The sequence below is a fragment of the Seriola aureovittata genome, chromosome 21 (assembly GCF_021018895.1).
Source record: "Seriola aureovittata isolate HTS-2021-v1 ecotype China chromosome 21, ASM2101889v1, whole genome shotgun sequence".
Classification (NCBI taxonomy): domain Eukaryota; kingdom Metazoa; phylum Chordata; class Actinopteri; order Carangiformes; family Carangidae; genus Seriola; species Seriola aureovittata.
The window spans coordinates 753,640-771,282 of NC_079384.1; the positions used below are offsets into that span (position 1 = coordinate 753,640).

The following is a 17,643-nucleotide window of genomic DNA, read 5'->3' on the forward strand; positions in this document are numbered from 1 at the left end:
TCAAGGTTGCGTGTGATTAATGCTGAAGATCAACCTGTGACTCATTAATGACGATTGATTGAAATTGATGAGTCTGGTTTATTTATAAAAAAGGGAAAAGTTAGGAATGATGAATTTAATACATTTTTTTATTTCCTCATTCAAATTGTAGGGCAGAGATTTCAAAACCTCTGATTTGTAATGTGTGGCAATATAATTAAAATTGATGCAAAGCAAAAACCTTTGTGTACCTCAAAATAAAAAAAAATGTCAAAATTTGAAAATACTATTTCTTAATTTTTACTAAATAAGTGACAGAATTTTTACTACTATTATTAAGACAAATTGGAAGATAGGAAATTAAATTTCTTTACACAGAATGTTTCATCGTTTTGACTTAGATAATATCTCATAATCTAAATATTTTTACTCATAATTACTAAAATTTCAATGTTAAATTTCTCCTTCAAAAGTCACTTTCACTAAATATTGTTATTTTTTATCACTTTAACTTTTTTCTCTTCCTGGTATGTCTGGGCTTCCGTAGATTCCAGCTGCTGCGTTTAACATCTGTAAACAGGGTTTTCTGACACTTTGCACTGAAATCAAGATTTTTCTGTTTCCAGGAAGAAATTTGTGAAAATTTGATTCATCAACTGGAAAAAATGTTTAGAATCAGCGTCGGTCTGATCAAACATGTTGTGTGTGTGTGTGTGTGTGTGTGTGAGCGTGTGCGTGTGCGCGTGCATGTGTGTGTGTGTGTATGAGACGCCACTCTGTCAGCAGTATTGATTGGTGGATTCAGCAGCAGGTTTTTGAACAGCTGCCTGTTTTTTCCACTGACAGACTCTCACCTTCAAAAATTAATTCAAACCTTTTGATTCAGAATAAAGATTTTTATTAACCTATCCAAGTGTTAGTAGCACTTCCATGTTTTTATATGCATCTGATGGAGATATCCTACATCTGCTGCTTCAGTTCACACACTTCGGCAGGTTTGGTTTCTTTAAACACTTTTAGTTCTCCACTGAAAGTTTAAATAAAGTTCGTGGCTTTGAACACATTTCCAGAGGAATCGCAGAAAAGGAAGAAAAGGCAAAAAAAATGAAATAAAATAAGATCTTACAAGTCGTTCTGCTGTGTGTAGTGAGCAAAGAGATGGTGTGTTTCTAGCTGTTATCATCATCATCACTCATGACCTTCGACCTGTCTCTCTCCTTCTCTCAGTTTTCTCTCTGTCTCCTGTTCGTCGTCTCTTTCTCCTTCTCTGATGTGAAGAGCTCATTTTCTCTGAGTTTCTCTTTGAAATTAAACAGAAAGTGTGTGTGGTGTGTGTGTGTGTGTGTGTGTGTGTGTAAGTCACCATGCTAATGGATGCAGCAGCAGCCTGTTTAGCATTAAACTGATTACATCAGCCGTTCTTTAAGGTTCAAAGGGTTAGCTTTAAGTAGCCACTTAGCTGTGTGTTTGTTTATAAGTGTGTGTGTTGTTCTGACAATCACACACACAAACAGGCTCTTTCTCCTTCTGTCAGTGTGACAATATCTGCACGTTTTTACTTTAAGTGTTTAAGCAATATGACACAAGAGGTCGTGATGTTTCTCGTCTCTGACTCGATCGTAGGTACGATGCCGCAGGTTCAACATCACCACCTCAGTATAGTTTATATTACACAACACTTCTACGAGTGCTATATTAGTTAAATAAGCAACAACAGATTATGATTTGTTTCTGTATTTTATCATTTATTTGGCTACGTCAACACAAATAGTTCCTCAACTGGACTGGTACTGCACTGTTGCTAAGCAACACATAAACATTTTCCTGACCTGCACAGTGACACTAGCTTCTGTGTGCAGTGTGTGTGTGTGTGTGTGTGTGTGTGTGTGTGTGTGTTTGTGTGTGTGTGTGTTTGTTGTGTGTGTGTGTGTGTGTGTGTGTGTGTGTGTGTGTGTTTGTTGTGTGTGTGTGTGTGTGTGTGTGTGTGTTTGTTGTGTGTTTGTTGTGTGTGTGTGTGTGTGTTGTGTGTGTGTGTGTGTGTGTTGTGTGTGTTTGTTGTGTGTGTGTGTGTGTGTGTGTGTGTGTTTGTTGTGTGTGTGTGTGTGTGTGTGTGTGTGTGTGTTTGTTGTGTGTGTGTGTGTGTGTTTGTTGTGTGTGTGTGTGTGTGTGTGTGTGTGTGTGTGTGTGTGTGGTGTGTGTGTGTCTCTGTGTGTGTGTGTGTGTGTGTGTGTGTGTGTGTGTGTGTGTGTGTGTGTGTGTGTGTGTGTGTGTGTGTCTCTGTGTGTGTGTGTGTGTGTGTGTGTGTGTGTGTGTGTGTGTGTTGATGAAGGAACATGAGGCTCAGAGGAGTCAGATGTGTCACAGTGTTCAGGTTGGACATGTATTCATTCAAGAACGCTAATTACTGATTAGTTTGGACAAAGCTGAAATAATTAATTCCTGACACCGTCCAGACTCCATTTAAATCACGTCAACACCTGTAACAGTAACATGGACCAAACTACATTATTAATGCTCAGTTCTATAAGACTGAACTGAAAACTGTGACGGAGACGTTGAAGAGACCCAGAGAGTAACACTCCGTCATGTTGAGTTTACTGTCGCTTTAAGGTTCAAGCTAGATTTAAATAACGGTCCAGCACACCTACAAAAATGTGTATTTGCTCAATAAATTCATCCCAGAGCTCCAATAATACCCTGTTTCACTCAGTCAGACAGAGAGACGGACAATCAGGCTGAAGCTTGTCCAGAGTCTCTGTCAATGATTAGAGGACAGACCTTGACCTTCCTGCTGCTAACTTCAAAACACGACTCGTATCTGTTGTTGAGAGCAGGAAAACAGGATCAGCAGGGTCCAGGTCTGTGAGGACACACAGTCTCAGTGAGGACACACAGTCTCAGTGAGGACATATAGTCTCAGTGAGGACACACAGTCTCAGTGAGGACACAGTCTCAGTGAGGACACAGTCTCAGTGAGGACACAGTCTCAGTGAGGACACAGTCTCAGTGAGGACATATAGTCTCAGTGAGGACACAGTCTCAGTGAAGACACAGTCTCAGTGAGGACATATAGTCTCAGTGAGGACACACAGTCTCAGTGAGGACACAGTCTCAGTGTGGACATATAGTCTCAGTGAGGACATATAGTCTCAGTGAGGACACAGTCTCAGTGAGGACACAGTCTCAGTGAGGACACAGTCTCAGTGAGGACACACAGTCTCAGTGAGGACACAGTCTCAGTGAGGACACAGTCTCAGTGAGGACATATAGTCTCAGTGAGGACACACAGTCTCAGTGAGGACACAGTCTCAGTGAGGACACACAGTCTCAGTGAGGACATATAGTCTCAGTGAGGACACAGTCTCAGTGAGGACATATAGTCTCAGTGAGGACACAGTCTCAGTGAGGACACAGTCTCAGTGAGGACATATAGTCTCAGTGAGGACATATAGTCTCAGTGAGGACACAGTCTCAGTGAGGACACAGTCTCAGTGAGGACACACAGTCTCAGTGAGGACACACAGTCTCAGTGAGGACACAGTCTCAGTGAGGACACACAGTCTCAGTGAGGACACAGTCTCAGTGAGGACATATAGTCTCAGTGAGGACACAGTCTCAGTGAGGACACACAGTCTCAGTGAGGACACAGTCTCAGTGAGGACACACAGTCTCAGTGAGGACACAGTCTCAGTGAGGACACAGTCTCAGTGTGGACATATAGTCTCAGTGAGGACACACAGTCTCAGTGAGGACACAGTCTCAGTGAGGACACACAGTCTCAGTGAGGACACAGTCTCAGTGTGGACATATAGTCTCAGTGAGGACACACAGTCTCAGTGAGGACACACAGTCTCAGTGAGGACATATAGTCTCAGTGAGGACACAGTCTCAGTGTGGACATATAGTCTCAGTGAGGACACAGTCTCAGTGAGGACAGACGGAGGATTTAGAGCTTTGCAGGAACCAAAAACAAAAATAACACGTATGTTGTTGTTTTCTCGTTTTCTAGTGAGCACCCCTAATTTCCCTGATTTACATTTCACTGTCAATCACACCCAATGGAATCCAATCAGAAAGCAGGCGGGGACGGAGTGACGGGGACGCAGAAGGAGGCGGCACTCCGGGTGCTCACGCAACGCACTGGATACCAACTGCGGCAGGTAGGAAGCTGCCTCCGAGTCCAGCTGAACAAACTCTCATACATGTGATAATCATTGTCGCTGAATGTGTTTTTTATTTCACTTTTCCTGGTTTCGCTTCAGGAGAACGGCCAGCGGCGGTACGGCGGCCCTCCACCCAGCTGGGACGGCCCGCCACCAGAGAGAGGCAGCGAGATCTTTGTGGGGAAACTACCGAGAGATCTGTTTGAAGACGAACTGGTTCCACTGTGTGAGAAGGTGAGAGACAGAGGGTCAACGTTAGGGATCCTGAGCGATCCACCATGGTTGTTACTACAACGCTCACAGGCTGCTCTCACCATTTGTTCCCCAGTTTGGTAAGATCTACGAGGTGAGGATGATGATGGACTTTAATGGGAACAACAGAGGTTACGCCTTCGTCACCTTCAGCACCAAACAGGAGGCCAGGGCAGCCATGAAGCAGCTTAACAACTATGAGATCAGGTCAGGGTTTGGTTGTTTTTTATTCCTCCAGTCAGAGCGACAGCCATTTTGTTTTCAGGTTGTCCATACATCTGTGCCATTCTTGTGGACACAATATCTCAGTAACGCCTTGATACAACTTCTTTAAAATTGGCACAAACATTCACTGGGACTCAAAAACAAAATGATTAGATTTTGGTGGTCAAAGGTCAAATGTCAAAGGTCATGGTGACCCCATGAACCACTTTTTAGCCATTTCTCATGACAGAAATGATGACAAAATTTCACACAAACAGTTCATATTTTATATGACTGGATAAACAGGGATGTAACCTGAAACTAGTCTGAGTGGACGAGGGATACAACCATGAGGCGGTGATTCTAGTTTTATCTTTATTTGCATTAATATTTTAAACTATGGCTAAGTTTTCAAACTCCTCAACAATCTGAAAAGTTCCACATTTATCCGAAACATTCACGTTTTCTCATCACCGCAGGAATGGCCGCCTCCTTGGCGTTTGTGCCAGCGTAGACAACTGTCGTCTGTTTGTGGGAGGGATTCCTAAAACCAAAAAGCATGAAGAGATCCTGTCTGAGATGAGGAAGGTCACTGAAGGGGTTGTAGATGTCATCGTGTACCCCAGCGCTGCTGACAAATCCAAGAACCGAGGCTTCGCTTTCGTCGAGTACGAGAGCCACCGAGCAGCTGCCATGGCCCGCCGCAAACTGCTGCCAGGTAGACGTCCAAGCCTGAATATTCAATCTGTTTCATTTTCTGTGAAGTTATTGTTGCGTAATAATGCAGACAAGATGAACTATTATTAACTATTATGAACTATTTGGTAAAATCCCCCTGCTGGTGTGTTCGAGGACAATCTGATGTCTTGGCAACTCGTCTACTGAAAATCAAATCTCGAATATCAGTAAGTTGTTGAACCAGCGTGTCCTCAACTTGCTCTCTCTGAATCACTTTCGCTAAAAAATACCATTGAGTAAATACTGACTGTGATAAAATGCTGATCTTCAGTGATTTTCAAGTCTCTGAAAGTTGATTCTCAGAAGAAAAACGTAAAGTGATGGCTTGGCGTTGTTCTGGGACATGATGAACACATGCAGCTGGTTTTGCTAACAAGTTATTCAGAGCAGCCAAAGTACCAATATTACCCAGTAAGGAGCCAAACTCCTCATAAAATTAAATACAACATAATAAAAAAAGTCAAAGTCTCCTTTCGACTATGTTATCAGCAGCTAATCACAGCCTGTGTCACTGGATCAGTGTCCAATAGAAGAAGAGCTCCAGAGGGTGATGATAAGAAAAACACTACATGACGGAGTGATGTGATCAGATATTGGAAATGACCATAAAGACATTCAAACTTCTGGTGGTTTCAGTCTGTTTGTCACCTGAGGCGCTTTGCACACGTTTGAATGTGTGTTTTAGAAAACACCTCTGTAACAATCTGATAATGAAGAGCTGCTGAAGCCCAAAGCCTCAGTGATAAGATAGAGGAACTATTTTATTGCTTCTACACGGGGAAGATCATTTGCGTAACATTAGCTGTGTCCCAATCCAGGGGTCGCATCCTTCAGAGGTTACATCTGAACACCAACCCCATCATAGCGGCGCAACTAGACTGTCCCATTTCAAAGGTTCCTTCAAATGTGTCCTTTTCCTGGACAACGAAAGCGCCAACAGGTGGATCCTTTGTCACCCGACATATCCTAAGATTCATTGTGTGCCGGTAATTAAAGCAAACACTTTCATTGTGTTTCAGCTCAGTTCAACAGCTAGTGGTACAACTGTTAAAACCAAGGGCCTTAAAACAAAAAGTTTTAGTGAATAAAAGTAACGTGTGGTCAAGGTTGCTATGCAACAGGATCCATAGTTTGTGACACAGAGGGCCACAACTTCGTAAACCACGTCTAACAAACCATGCAGCCCAACAATTGGGACACGTGCCAGAAGTAGTACTGACTGCCCCATCCGAAATCTGGTTGGCCAACCCTGGTGCTCCACCCACCAGAGTCGGAAGGTGATCTGTGATTGGCTTGTTAGTATCCTGGATGGATTACTGATGGGGCCCACCAACTCCAGACCTAAGGCCCCTGGACCAGACCCTCTGTGTGAAGTTACATCTCTACAAAACAACAAAAAATGACCATACCTACCTGTCCTCTCTGTCTCAGGTCGTATTCAGCTGTGGGGTCATGCCATCGCTGTGGACTGGGCGGAGCCAGAGGTGGAGGTTGACGAGGACACCATGGCAACAGTCAAGATACTGTACGTCAGGAACCTGATGCTGCAGACCACAGAGGAGACCATTGAGAAAGAGTTCAACAGCCTCAAACCAGGTACTGTAGCACTGCACAACACAATAAAGTGGTCAACTCCCAAAGCTCAGGTGTCAGATTGCCGTCAAATACACCGCCAGGTGATCAGAGAACTGACACAAGTTTCAGGTCTGTGCAAGCTGCTTTTGTAAAAACAGAACTGATGGATGAAAAGTGAGGGTTAATTTCAGAAATCAGAAATTTACGAAAGAGGTTTTTGTGTTGCAGGTGCAGTGGAGCGAGTGAAGAAGATCAGAGACTACGCCTTCGTCCATTTCACTCAGAGAGAAGACGCCATCAATGCCATGAATGCTCTAAACGGAAAGGTCAGCAGCTCCACATGTTTTTTCAGCCTCATATTTGAGTGACAGGACTTTTATTCTCTTCTTGATCAGGGTCCCTGATCACTAACGAGACTGTCCTCCTGTGAAAAAAGAGGATTTTGTTGCCAGGTGACATCTAGTGGTCGTAGTGATGATGACAGGAGCAAAGGGAAGAGTGTCGGTGACGTAGTATAAAGAGAGACAGAGTCCAAGTCAGGAGGAGGTGGTGGTGGATGAATGTGACACAGGAGAGCGGTGTTCTATTCCATTGTTGCTTCTATTATCCATGTCGTTGTTTTTATTGTAACCATGCCAACAAAGACCGTCTAATGTTGAGGAAGTACTTACTTTAACCCAAATCACGATCTTTTCCTAAACCTAACCAAGCTATGACCGTTATTATAGTAACCATAGCGACAAAGGTCTGGTCCGTAGGGGCACTATTTCAGGAGACACTCCTTGTTCACAGGGTTTCCACTCAGGCTGATTATTTTCATTATGGATTAATCTGAAGATTATTTTTTCTATTAATCAGTGAGTTGTTTTGTCAGAGAATGTCATATTTCCCAGCAGCCCAATGTAATGTCTTTAAATGTCGTCTTGCTAAACCCTCAAATGTTCAGGTTAACATCGTCACATTGGTTTGATCCTTTAAATCCATTTTCATTAAAAAATGCCAAACAATTGACAGACTGCTTTATAATCAAAAGAGACATGGAGTTCTACCTTTATACTATAAGGTACCTTTAAACAGCATGAAACACATCCAACAGCAGAATTTACGATAGCCACGTTTCATCCCTTTCACTTAAAGCCAAGGAAAATAACAACTCTTAAAGTTTGTGCATCACTTTGTCTGTTGCATCATCAACGATAACGTCAATTAGCCTTTTGTATAGGCTGTCCTGGATTCACGCACACAGGTGGAGAATGGTCAGGGGGTAAATTGTGTTGCTGTCCTCCTTCCTTCAGTTGGTGGATGGGTCTCCTATCGAGGTGACTCTGGCCAAGCCGGTGGACAAAGACAGTTACGTCCGTTACACCAGAGGGACTGGAGGGCGAGGAGGATCTCTGCTGCAGACAGACTACACGGCCTACACTCTGGGACAGGTACCACAGACCCAACACACCACAAACTCTCTCTGTAACTCGGGTTCAACGCTTTACGGCCCTACGTCACACAGCCGCATGCTGTGTTAAAGACGACGATAAACTCGGAAACGTGGGGACGTCATTGTTCCGAAAAACGTGCCGTCAAATGATCAGCTCAGAAAACAATATGGATACCTGCAGTAACAATCTCTTGTTGTCTTTACAAGGAAAACACAAACAAGTTACTGCAGCTGTTTACTGTGGCCAAGCAAGACGGAAAATGTCTAAGGTGAATGTACTTGTGATTATATTAAGAATGTAAATATATCTCATACAATAGTAAAGTAATTCAATATCACTGCCGAGTCGGAGACCTGAATTTTCCGACCTGTTCGTGCGTTCAAATAATTAAGTTGGAGCTTGTAATTTCTGACTTTTGACACTCAGCTAGTTGGCGTAACACGTGTGCAAATGGGTCTGCCATCTTTGACAAACAATGCAAATCGACCAGTGGCAAAATTAGCTTGGTATCCTCGGTACAGACATCATGGCAGATATCAGGTCACCAACAACATGATTACACACATACACAACATCAAACGTTGACAGTATTTCAGAAAAAGCTACATTCTTTCATTCTTTTTGTTTTGTTAGTGTTCATCTCCAGTGTCAATAAATAAACTATGCAGAGTCATATTTGTGTAATATTATGGTGCCGTCAGTCCATGTGGTTTTTGGCTCCTGACGTCGACTTTGTCAGTTTCAACTCAACCCCTAACCCTCACCCCTGACGTGAAACTGACTGAACGTCTGTATTTATCAAGCATCAACCTCCGAGCCTGAAAACAGAAGCATCAGCACTGAAGAACCAAAAGCTGCAGTTCCTCTAATGACCACTAGAGTCAGACACCTGTTTATATAACTCACCTGTTTATATGAGCCGGCACGTTGTGGTTTAAAGATGGAGTCTGTGTACTGTGTATTTGTGACATTATTGCACCATCAACTGAACAGCTGCAGCCTGAACCTCCACACAGACACAGTGGAGGTAAATGTTACATCCTGTTGAGATGATGTCTGCATGTTCAGGTATGAACAACTAGCTCCATCTAGTGGGCAGTTTGAATCACTACATGACAAAGAGGCATCAACAGCATCAGCAGATAGAGGAAGATCCTAACTGCCATATAGACATGAATGGTGTCATTATGGGAGAATGAACCACCTCTCTGGATATTCAATGTCAGCACATGAAATAAATCCATGTACACAAAGTTCCTGCGCATTTCTCATCAAACCTCACCCATCTTTCTCAAGATTTATTGTTTATTCATTATTCCTGTTTGCAGTTTGAGGTTTTTAAGCAAAAACTGCCAAAGTTTCTCCGGTGGCAGCTTCTCCACAGTGACCACTTGGTGATTTTCTGTTTCATTTAATGCAAACTGAATATTCTTCGGTTTCAAACTGTTAATTTTATGAATTAATTTAGTAAATTTGCAGATTCCTATAATAAAAAAGACATTGTATCATTGACACTTTTCTCCTCCTCCAGGTGTACGACCCCTCCGCTGCGTATCTCGGCGCACCTGTGTTTTACGCCCCCCAGGCCTACGCTGCCATACCAGGTCAGTTTCGTTTCCCAGCGGCCAAAACTCACGTTGGAGGTCGAGGTCTGATTAGGACGCCGTCTGTCAGAGGTGAGGGCGGACTCTCTTTGCTTAAATCACTATCTTGAATAGAAGAATCTGATTGTGAAATTTCTCCACGGGTTGAAAATAAAGATGCAAAGCTCAATGCAAACCTCCAAACCTCAGAAACACTGTGTTAATAAAAACAAATGTTGGGTTTTCACAGAACAGCAGTTTCCTCAGGATCAGATGTATTTCTGTTGGTGAACTGACCGTTCGAGATGAGACTCCTGTCTGAAAATAAGCCTAGGTCGACACTTCTACGTTTTCTTTTTAAAACTCATCTTTTTCCCTAAATTTTCGCCTCCTGTCCACACGACTCCGGAGTTTTCAAAACTGAAAACAGAGCGATTTGGAAACTCTGCTGGAGTTGTTTTATTGTGAAAACTCTGGTGTTGTATCTGGGACACAAACTGAGACCTTTGTAAACGATGAGGTCACACCCATGGTCTCTCCTGATTGGCTCTCATCAGCCTGGACTACAGTGTTACTGACCTTGTTGTCTTTGCTAGCAGCTCTTGTTCACTTACATTCTCTGTTTTAATGCTACAGCTGCAGAGGAGACAATCCACTTCCTGTTTACACCGGCTCGCACATGCTCCGTGTACGTGATTGGTCATGTGATGTAGTTTTTGATGAAAACGTAGAAGTGTGGATGTAGCGGAAGAAGCCATTATTTTTAGAATGGCTCCACCGTCATCTTTTTAAATGGCACATGTGGTTGGACCAGAGAGACTGGTGGGCGGAGCAGAAGTAACAGAGGCGGGGCTTTGGGAACGGTCAGTTCACCGGTATGATGATTTTCACGATCTGCTTCTTACAGCTTTAAAAGCCCAGCTGACCGGCGTCCAATCACCATCACCCAAATATAAAGAATGCTGTTTTCAAATTATCTGTATGTCTGACTGTTCACCAGGAATCAAATATGATCCAGTTAATCAGAAGTGAAACATTATACAGGTGTGAAGTGGGTGGGGCCTCTTCTCCTCTGATGATGTCTTAGCCCTGTAGCTTTGTGCCTTGGCCACCAGTTTGAATTATTTCACCTTTTGCCTGTCATTTGGGCAGACGGGTCTAAGTACTACATTACCCATGAGCCTCGGGTGCACCTCACTCTGTCACAGGAAGCAGCAGCTCCCACTTCACTCTGAATAAAAATAAAAACTTGAAAATGAATAATTCAGAGAAATAATCTGTACAGTTACCATGACCACCGCTGTAGTGTGAACACTAGGTAGATGTAAGGTGGTTTACCGTTACCATGGCTACCACTGTACCTGTTCACTGATTGAATAATTGTCTGAATGTGTGATTCTTCTTCCCGGCTGATTTCCGGTGATTTGATTGATTTCACTGCCTTTTCGGTCTCCTGTAGAAATTTACATGACTGTACCTGTAGGGGCTGCGGGGGTGCGGGGGCTGGGCGGGCGGGGCTACTTGGCCTACGCCGCCGGGGGAGGAGCCGTGGGTCGAGGCGGCGGAGGTGGCGGCGCCCCTTACGGCCTGAAGGCGGACAAGCAGGTGGAGGAGAAGCTGTATGACCTGCTGCCAGGGATGGAGCTGACCCCCATGAACCCGGCCGCCATGAGCATGAAGGCCACCGCCATCAAACCTGCACCACAGGTAACAGGACACACCTGAGAACCTGAGAACCAGGAAACCAGGTGTCGTCCATTTCTGTCAGAAATAACACTGTACTCCCCAAATGACCTGCTGACATCTCTCTCTCTCTCTACCTGTCTCTCTCTGTCTGTCTCTCTATGCCTGTCTCTCTCTCTACCTGTCTCTACCTGTCTCTCTCTGTCTGTCTCTCTATGCCTGTCTCTCTCTCTCTCTACCTGTCTCTCTCTGTCTGTCTCTCTATGCCTGTCTCTATCTCTCTCTGTCTCTGTCTGTCTGTCTGTCTGTCTGTCTGTCTCTCTCTGCCTGTCTCTCTCTCTCTCTCTGCCTGTCTCTCCCTCTCTCTCTCTCTGTCTCTGTCTCTCTGCCTGTCTCTCTCTCTCTCTGTCTGTCTCTCTCTGCCTGTCTCTCTCTCTCTCTCTCTGCCTGTCTCTCCCTCTCTCTCTGTCTGTCTCTCTCTGCCTGTCTCTCCCTCTCTCTCTCTCTGTCTGTCTCTCTCTCTGTCTGTCTGTCTGTCTGTCTGTCTGTCTGTCTGTCTCTCAGGTCCTGGAGGAGCTGTGTCAGAAGAATAACTGGGGACAGCCTGTCTATCAGCTCCACTCTGCCATTGGTCCAGACCAGAGACAACTCTTCCTGTATAAGATCACAGTCCCAGCTCTGGCCACACAGTACCCCAATGTGTACGAGTACTACTGATACTACTGTTACTACTACTAATACTACTGCTACCCCTGCTGCTCATGAACCAGTCAAACTGCTGTTTAAAGTATCTGACCCGTTGTATTAGTCTCCTGTATCAGAACTGTTGTACCGTCTGCAGCTGCATTAGATTCACTGTGGCTGGTCTGTGTCCTGCAGCCACCCGTTCACCCCTGCTAAGCTGTGTACGGCTGTAGAAGAAGCTAAGATCCACGCGGCTGAACACACTCTGCAGACGCTTGGCCTTCAGACAGAGGGCGCCGCAGATGCCAGCTGTGCTACTGCCGCCGCTGTGGCCTCAGTAGCCTTCCCAGGTATGTGAAGGTCCGTACCCAAAGCTAGACTAACTCTTCACTCAACAAAGCACCAATGACCAACAGGCGCTCGGTCTGCATGCAGACTAAGGTCGTGCCGATGGATGGTCACAGTTTCACGTATATAACCAGCTGATTGTAATGAAGCTGCTTGTTGTTCTTAGGAGCTGCTGTGATTTAAGAACAACGACGGACAGACCACATCATTGAGTTCGGTTTCTCAGTCAGTTTGTGATGACAGTTTTGTTTTAACAACGCCATGAAACGTATTTGTCGTCTTCCTGGCATCACTCAGGTTACCTTTGAAAGAGCGAGAGAGAGAGAAGAGCAATACGCTTTTTTGGTCACTCCTCTTTGTCTCTCGCTCACAGGGAAACTGAGCACATACCTGTTCTCAGGTCTGTTTGGAAGCTGTGTAAGCCCAGTTTGTCTTGTTTGTTAATCCTCTGAGAAGGATGACTGAGATCCTGAAAGCCTGTACCTGACCAGATACTCCCCCCACCACAATAACACACCTTCTTTGAGAGGTGAGCAGTCGGCCATTTTTCCTGGAAACCGCTCCACATTAACGACATCCTTCAGAGGCTGCATTTGAAGACGGATTGTGTCACAGTTTCAAAGGTTCCTTCAAATACGTTCTTTTCCTGGGTCGTGAAGGATCCACCCGTTGCATGACCCAACCTATCCCAAGATTCATTGCGCACCAGTAATGAAAGCAAACAAGAGAAACAGTTCAACAGCTAACGGAACAACTGTTAAACCCAAGGGCTTTAAAACCTCAAGTTCTTCTGAAAAAATCACATCGTTGTCAAGGTTGCTAGACAGTAGGAGCAGTGCTTTGCGACAGTGAGGGCGGGAACAGCTGGGGACGCCTTCGATCTACGAACGACCACACCTTAATAAACTACACCCTCCCCTTCCTGCCAAGATCAACTAAAACACAATTTGAAAACTCTTCTATCAGACACTGAGCTTCAGCTGTGGAGGATCAATAGGGACTTTTAACTGAGGGCTACGGCGCCCAGAATGAGAGAAATCAAGCAACATTCAACTCTAACAACGGCTACATCACTTCCTCAGGAAGCTGAGGTCGCTCTGAGCGTTCCTACAGCGTTTCCAGGGTTTTTCCTGGGCGCAAATTAGGCGGGGGTGGTACTAAGCCGTAAGACGTGGGGTGTTGGGGGTGTCACCTTCCACTTATGGCTGAGAACTAGGCCTACTTTCAGTCCTGACAAATTAATCGTATCTCGTCAGTAACATGAATTCACTTTTTTTTCCCATGTTAGAAGAACTAATGATGTCTGCACTCAAATCAGGCCGCCGCCTCCTTCCACAGGCAGAAAATACAGATTAAATCGATAAAACTACTGACGGTATACTTGAATATAAACAAAACAACAGTGTCAAATATGACAACAATGTATAATTACCCACTAACTATTTAACATATATAACTACAGATTATTTCAAAGTAAAAGCCTCACTGATAAAAGGTGAAGAGTTTTTGTTTCACCTCTCTCCAGGTTACACTCTGGCGAGCCCGGCATCATCAGCAGTCGCCTCCCAGCTGAAGCAGGCAGTATCTCTGGGTCAGGACCTGACCGCCTACACCACCTATGAGGGCTACCCTGCCTTCGCCGTGGCGACGCGCCACACCGACGGGTACGGCGTTTTCTAGAGCAGCGGTTTCCAAAGAGGAAAAAACACCGTAGCTCAGGCCACATTCACACTACACTGTTTTTTTTTTTTTTTAAATCAGTTCAGTTCCTCAAAAAAGTTTCTCCAACACTTTTGCTAGACCACACCAGTGCAGGTACAGAGTGAAATCTTATTGGCTGGTTGATTATTTCAGCATGAACTCAGTTTCCTCAGGACACCAAGGAGACAGCAGAATAGTGTGAATGTTCCTTTTTGCTGCTGCTTCATGGTGAACGATCCAACCGACTGCCTTGGTTTGAACCAGGAGACGGAACCACTAATTAGAACCGTGTCCAGAACTCTGGGCTTCGTCTTGTCGTTTGAAAACGTTTTGGACTCGTCTGTGGCCCTGAAACTAATTCCCCACCTGTTTCTTCACATCATTCTTCACCTGCCATTATTGTGTAATTGATTAAGCAGCTAGTAGATTGGCTGTAGGTTTGAATTAATGTCTTGATCACTTTTCTTTTTTAGAAGTAGTATGTTTACAATATTCAAAAACCGAATTGGCTAAATTGCTTTTATTTTTTTGTCCATGTTTCGTAACCTTGCCTTATTGTCTTGAAGATATCTGGACTTTGTAGTTCTTTTGAACGTCGTGGTCTTTTGCACTGTTGTGTATTTCAGACCATCTCAGTGGTTTTCCTGACCGTCTCCAAAGAAGGAAAAATATTTGTCAATCAGTTGTTTCATGTCTTAATCCAAGAGAAGAAACCCTGATATTTGGATGGTCTGGGATCAAATGGAAACCCTGTTGTGGTCACTGAGGCTTTTTGGACTTTGTAGTTCTTTGTAGTCCAAATGAACATTGTGTCATAAACCTTTGTCCCTCGTCCCTAAAACATGAGACCAATGTTCATTTTCTGTGTTTTTCACTTTGCTCTTTCTGGCTTTATATCTGACTTTCTTTATGTCAACACAAGGACTTTCTGAAAAGCTTTATGTGGACTATCTGTATGTATGTAGCAGCGAGTAGCACGGCAACAGAAACATCAGATCATCAGCCGCCAGGTGTCAATCCAAACATCTTTCATTACAGCTGATACAAATTAAGTCTTGTTTCCCTCCACTGCTGCTGTGTGGCGACAAACAGCAGGTGGAGCTGATTTTCCAGTTGCTGCCATTAAACCACCACAGAAGAGGATGAGGTCATTAAAAGATCCAGTCAAAGCTCAGATGATGAAAACCACATGGAGAGGGGAGGAATGTTCCCGCCTGCTCATCTTCGTGCTCCATGTTTATTCACTCAGGCTGTTTCCATTACACTTCGTCACATTTAGTCTTTATTGATAAACCAACTTTTGTTGCGACTTTTGCTTTTTGTGCATCTAAAAACAGGTATATGGAAACACAGCTGACATCGTGGGGGGAGTTGCCCAGTAAAAATGTTTCAGTGTTTTCATCCTCACATTGTTTGTTGTTTGTTTGACTTTCACGCCTTTGGTTCATGAAACCAAAAGACTAAACGACCCCGCAGTCCTCAAACTAACCTCGTCTCCAGATGTTTCAAACCAATCACCTGACGAGTACGTTAACCAATATAATAGAGTGTTCAGCAAAAGCCCAGATTATATTTGTGTTGTGTTTTTACGTCCACTGCCAACGTCAGCTACGGTGGTTGAGCTGAGGTAAAGATGGTAATTATGGCTGATAAATGATGGATAACACCTGGTTAAAGGCACTAAACTAAAGGTTTTACGTCTGTGCCTGTTAATGGTGCTTAAAAATAAGATTTGGAAGAAAAATCTGAGCCAATAAAAGATAAAATTAAATTTCCTCAGTGTAACCATCCTCTGTTCACAGACTACAAGAACAAATCTGTAGTTCGTTAATCTTTGATCTGAAAGTAGGAGTGAAACTGAAAACGACAACATTAGAACTGATGCTGAGACAAAGTGCAGCTCCTGTGACCTGCTCCTTTCCTGAAAACCATGAGCTCAGCGTTAAAAGCAGCAGCTGCCGGCTCCTCGTGACGACATGAGCTGACAGCTGAGCTGTGAACGTGCCAAAGCAGAGACAGTATTAAAGTGTGTGAAGCACTTAGAACTTATTTTTATACCAGGAAGAAGAAGAAATATCCAGACACTGCTTGTATAGAGTTATTCTGAATTCTGTTTGCCTCCATAATTGACTAATCTGTGATGAGGACTGAGAATTGTGGGTATTTAGGAGGGTTTTCGTTTCATAAAAGGAAACTGCTTTGATAAACTGTGATGTTTCATGATCGATAATCTTCCTGAAATAAAGGAACTGACAAGAATCTGAAGAAACTTCTACTGTTGCTGATTTTTTAGTGACTGTGTTTCACACATGTACAGATTCTCACGGCTGCTGTTTTTGCGTCTTTGCTTTTGCCCACAGGGGCAAAATTATGGCCTTGGAATTTGTCTCCGGTCAGCCCACTGTTTGGACAAAGCTTCGGTCGGGGCGTCTGGGTCTTTGGACCTTCTTTTTTAATTCCTGCATAAGTATTTTAATGGCTGAAAAAGTAAAGTTAAGTAAAGTTATCACCTCACCTGAACCCTTGATTACAACAAATAAATTATACTGTACATATTAGGGATCGACCAATTATCGGTCTGGCTGATTATTAGGTCACCAGGTGAATCAGTTCCCATGTGAGAACAATCCAGTCAGGCTCTTTGCAGTCTGTTCATACAACTGATAATTACTAATATACACTCAGTGATCAGTTTATTAGGAACATGTAGTTAAAACGATGTGGTCTAATACAACAGTCCTGCAGTAAATCCTCCCTCATGAAGGTTTTAATCTTCAGTTTGTATTAAAATAGTTTCAGACAGATGTTGATGATCATTGTGAAGGATGTGTGTGTGGAGCTGTCATACATTATACAGGTGTTTCTGTAATTTACCTACCTTCAGTGATATCATTGGGGTGGACATAATAGTAGAGAGACCTGGACGCCACGGTGAGTGTTATATGTGTTATGTAGCAGTAGTTTTGTGTTGTCACATCGGTTCCAAATATCGGTTATTGGTCCCCTTGATTACTAATAATCGGTATCTGCCCTGGAAAAACTTTACTGCTTGATCCCTAGTACATTCAACAAACAAGCCTAGTGTCTGTACGGACAGTATTTTAACTGCCTAATAGCTTTACTAAAGCCAAAAGTTTAGAGATATTCCCAGTCAGAGAAAGGGTGAAATTAAAGCAGGGTTTGTCTCTGGCTCCCAAACCACTAAATCCACCCCTGGTACTAGTTGTAGCAGCAGGTGTTGTAGTAACAGGCAGGCAGCTACAGCAGGGTGAGAAACACAAAGCTAAGCTTTATTAT

At 43.8% G+C, this 17,643-nt stretch overlaps 1 protein-coding gene across 4 annotated transcripts in view; it reads left to right on the top strand.

Moving 5' to 3' along the window:
* Window positions 1-16,615, top strand: part of a1cf (apobec1 complementation factor) — a 17,773-nt gene extending 1,158 nt beyond the window's left edge. For 2 of the 4 annotated variants that reach the window (XM_056365509.1, XM_056365508.1), the window contains exons 2-13: window positions 3,989-4,139; window positions 4,242-4,376; window positions 4,471-4,601; window positions 5,078-5,316; window positions 6,768-6,932; window positions 7,140-7,237; window positions 8,207-8,344; window positions 9,879-10,023; window positions 11,390-11,637; window positions 12,178-12,314; window positions 12,493-12,647; window positions 14,171-16,615. In XM_056365509.1, the coding sequence (XP_056221484.1) occupies window positions 4,038-4,139; window positions 4,242-4,376; window positions 4,471-4,601; window positions 5,078-5,316; window positions 6,768-6,932; window positions 7,140-7,237; window positions 8,207-8,344; window positions 9,879-10,023; window positions 11,390-11,637; window positions 12,178-12,314; window positions 12,493-12,647; window positions 14,171-14,325 (1,848 nt within the window). In that variant the 5' untranslated portion in view covers window positions 3,989-4,037 and the 3' untranslated portion in view covers window positions 14,326-16,615. Of the gene's footprint in view, window positions 1-3,988; window positions 4,140-4,241; window positions 4,377-4,470; window positions 4,602-5,077; window positions 5,317-6,767; window positions 6,933-7,139; window positions 7,238-8,206; window positions 8,345-9,878; window positions 10,024-11,389; window positions 11,638-12,177; window positions 12,315-12,492; window positions 12,658-14,170 lie in introns of all 4 variants that reach the window. The other 2 variants (XM_056365511.1, XM_056365510.1) reach the window with 2 other exon arrangements.
* The last annotated feature ends 1,028 nt before the right edge of the window (window positions 16,616-17,643 follow it).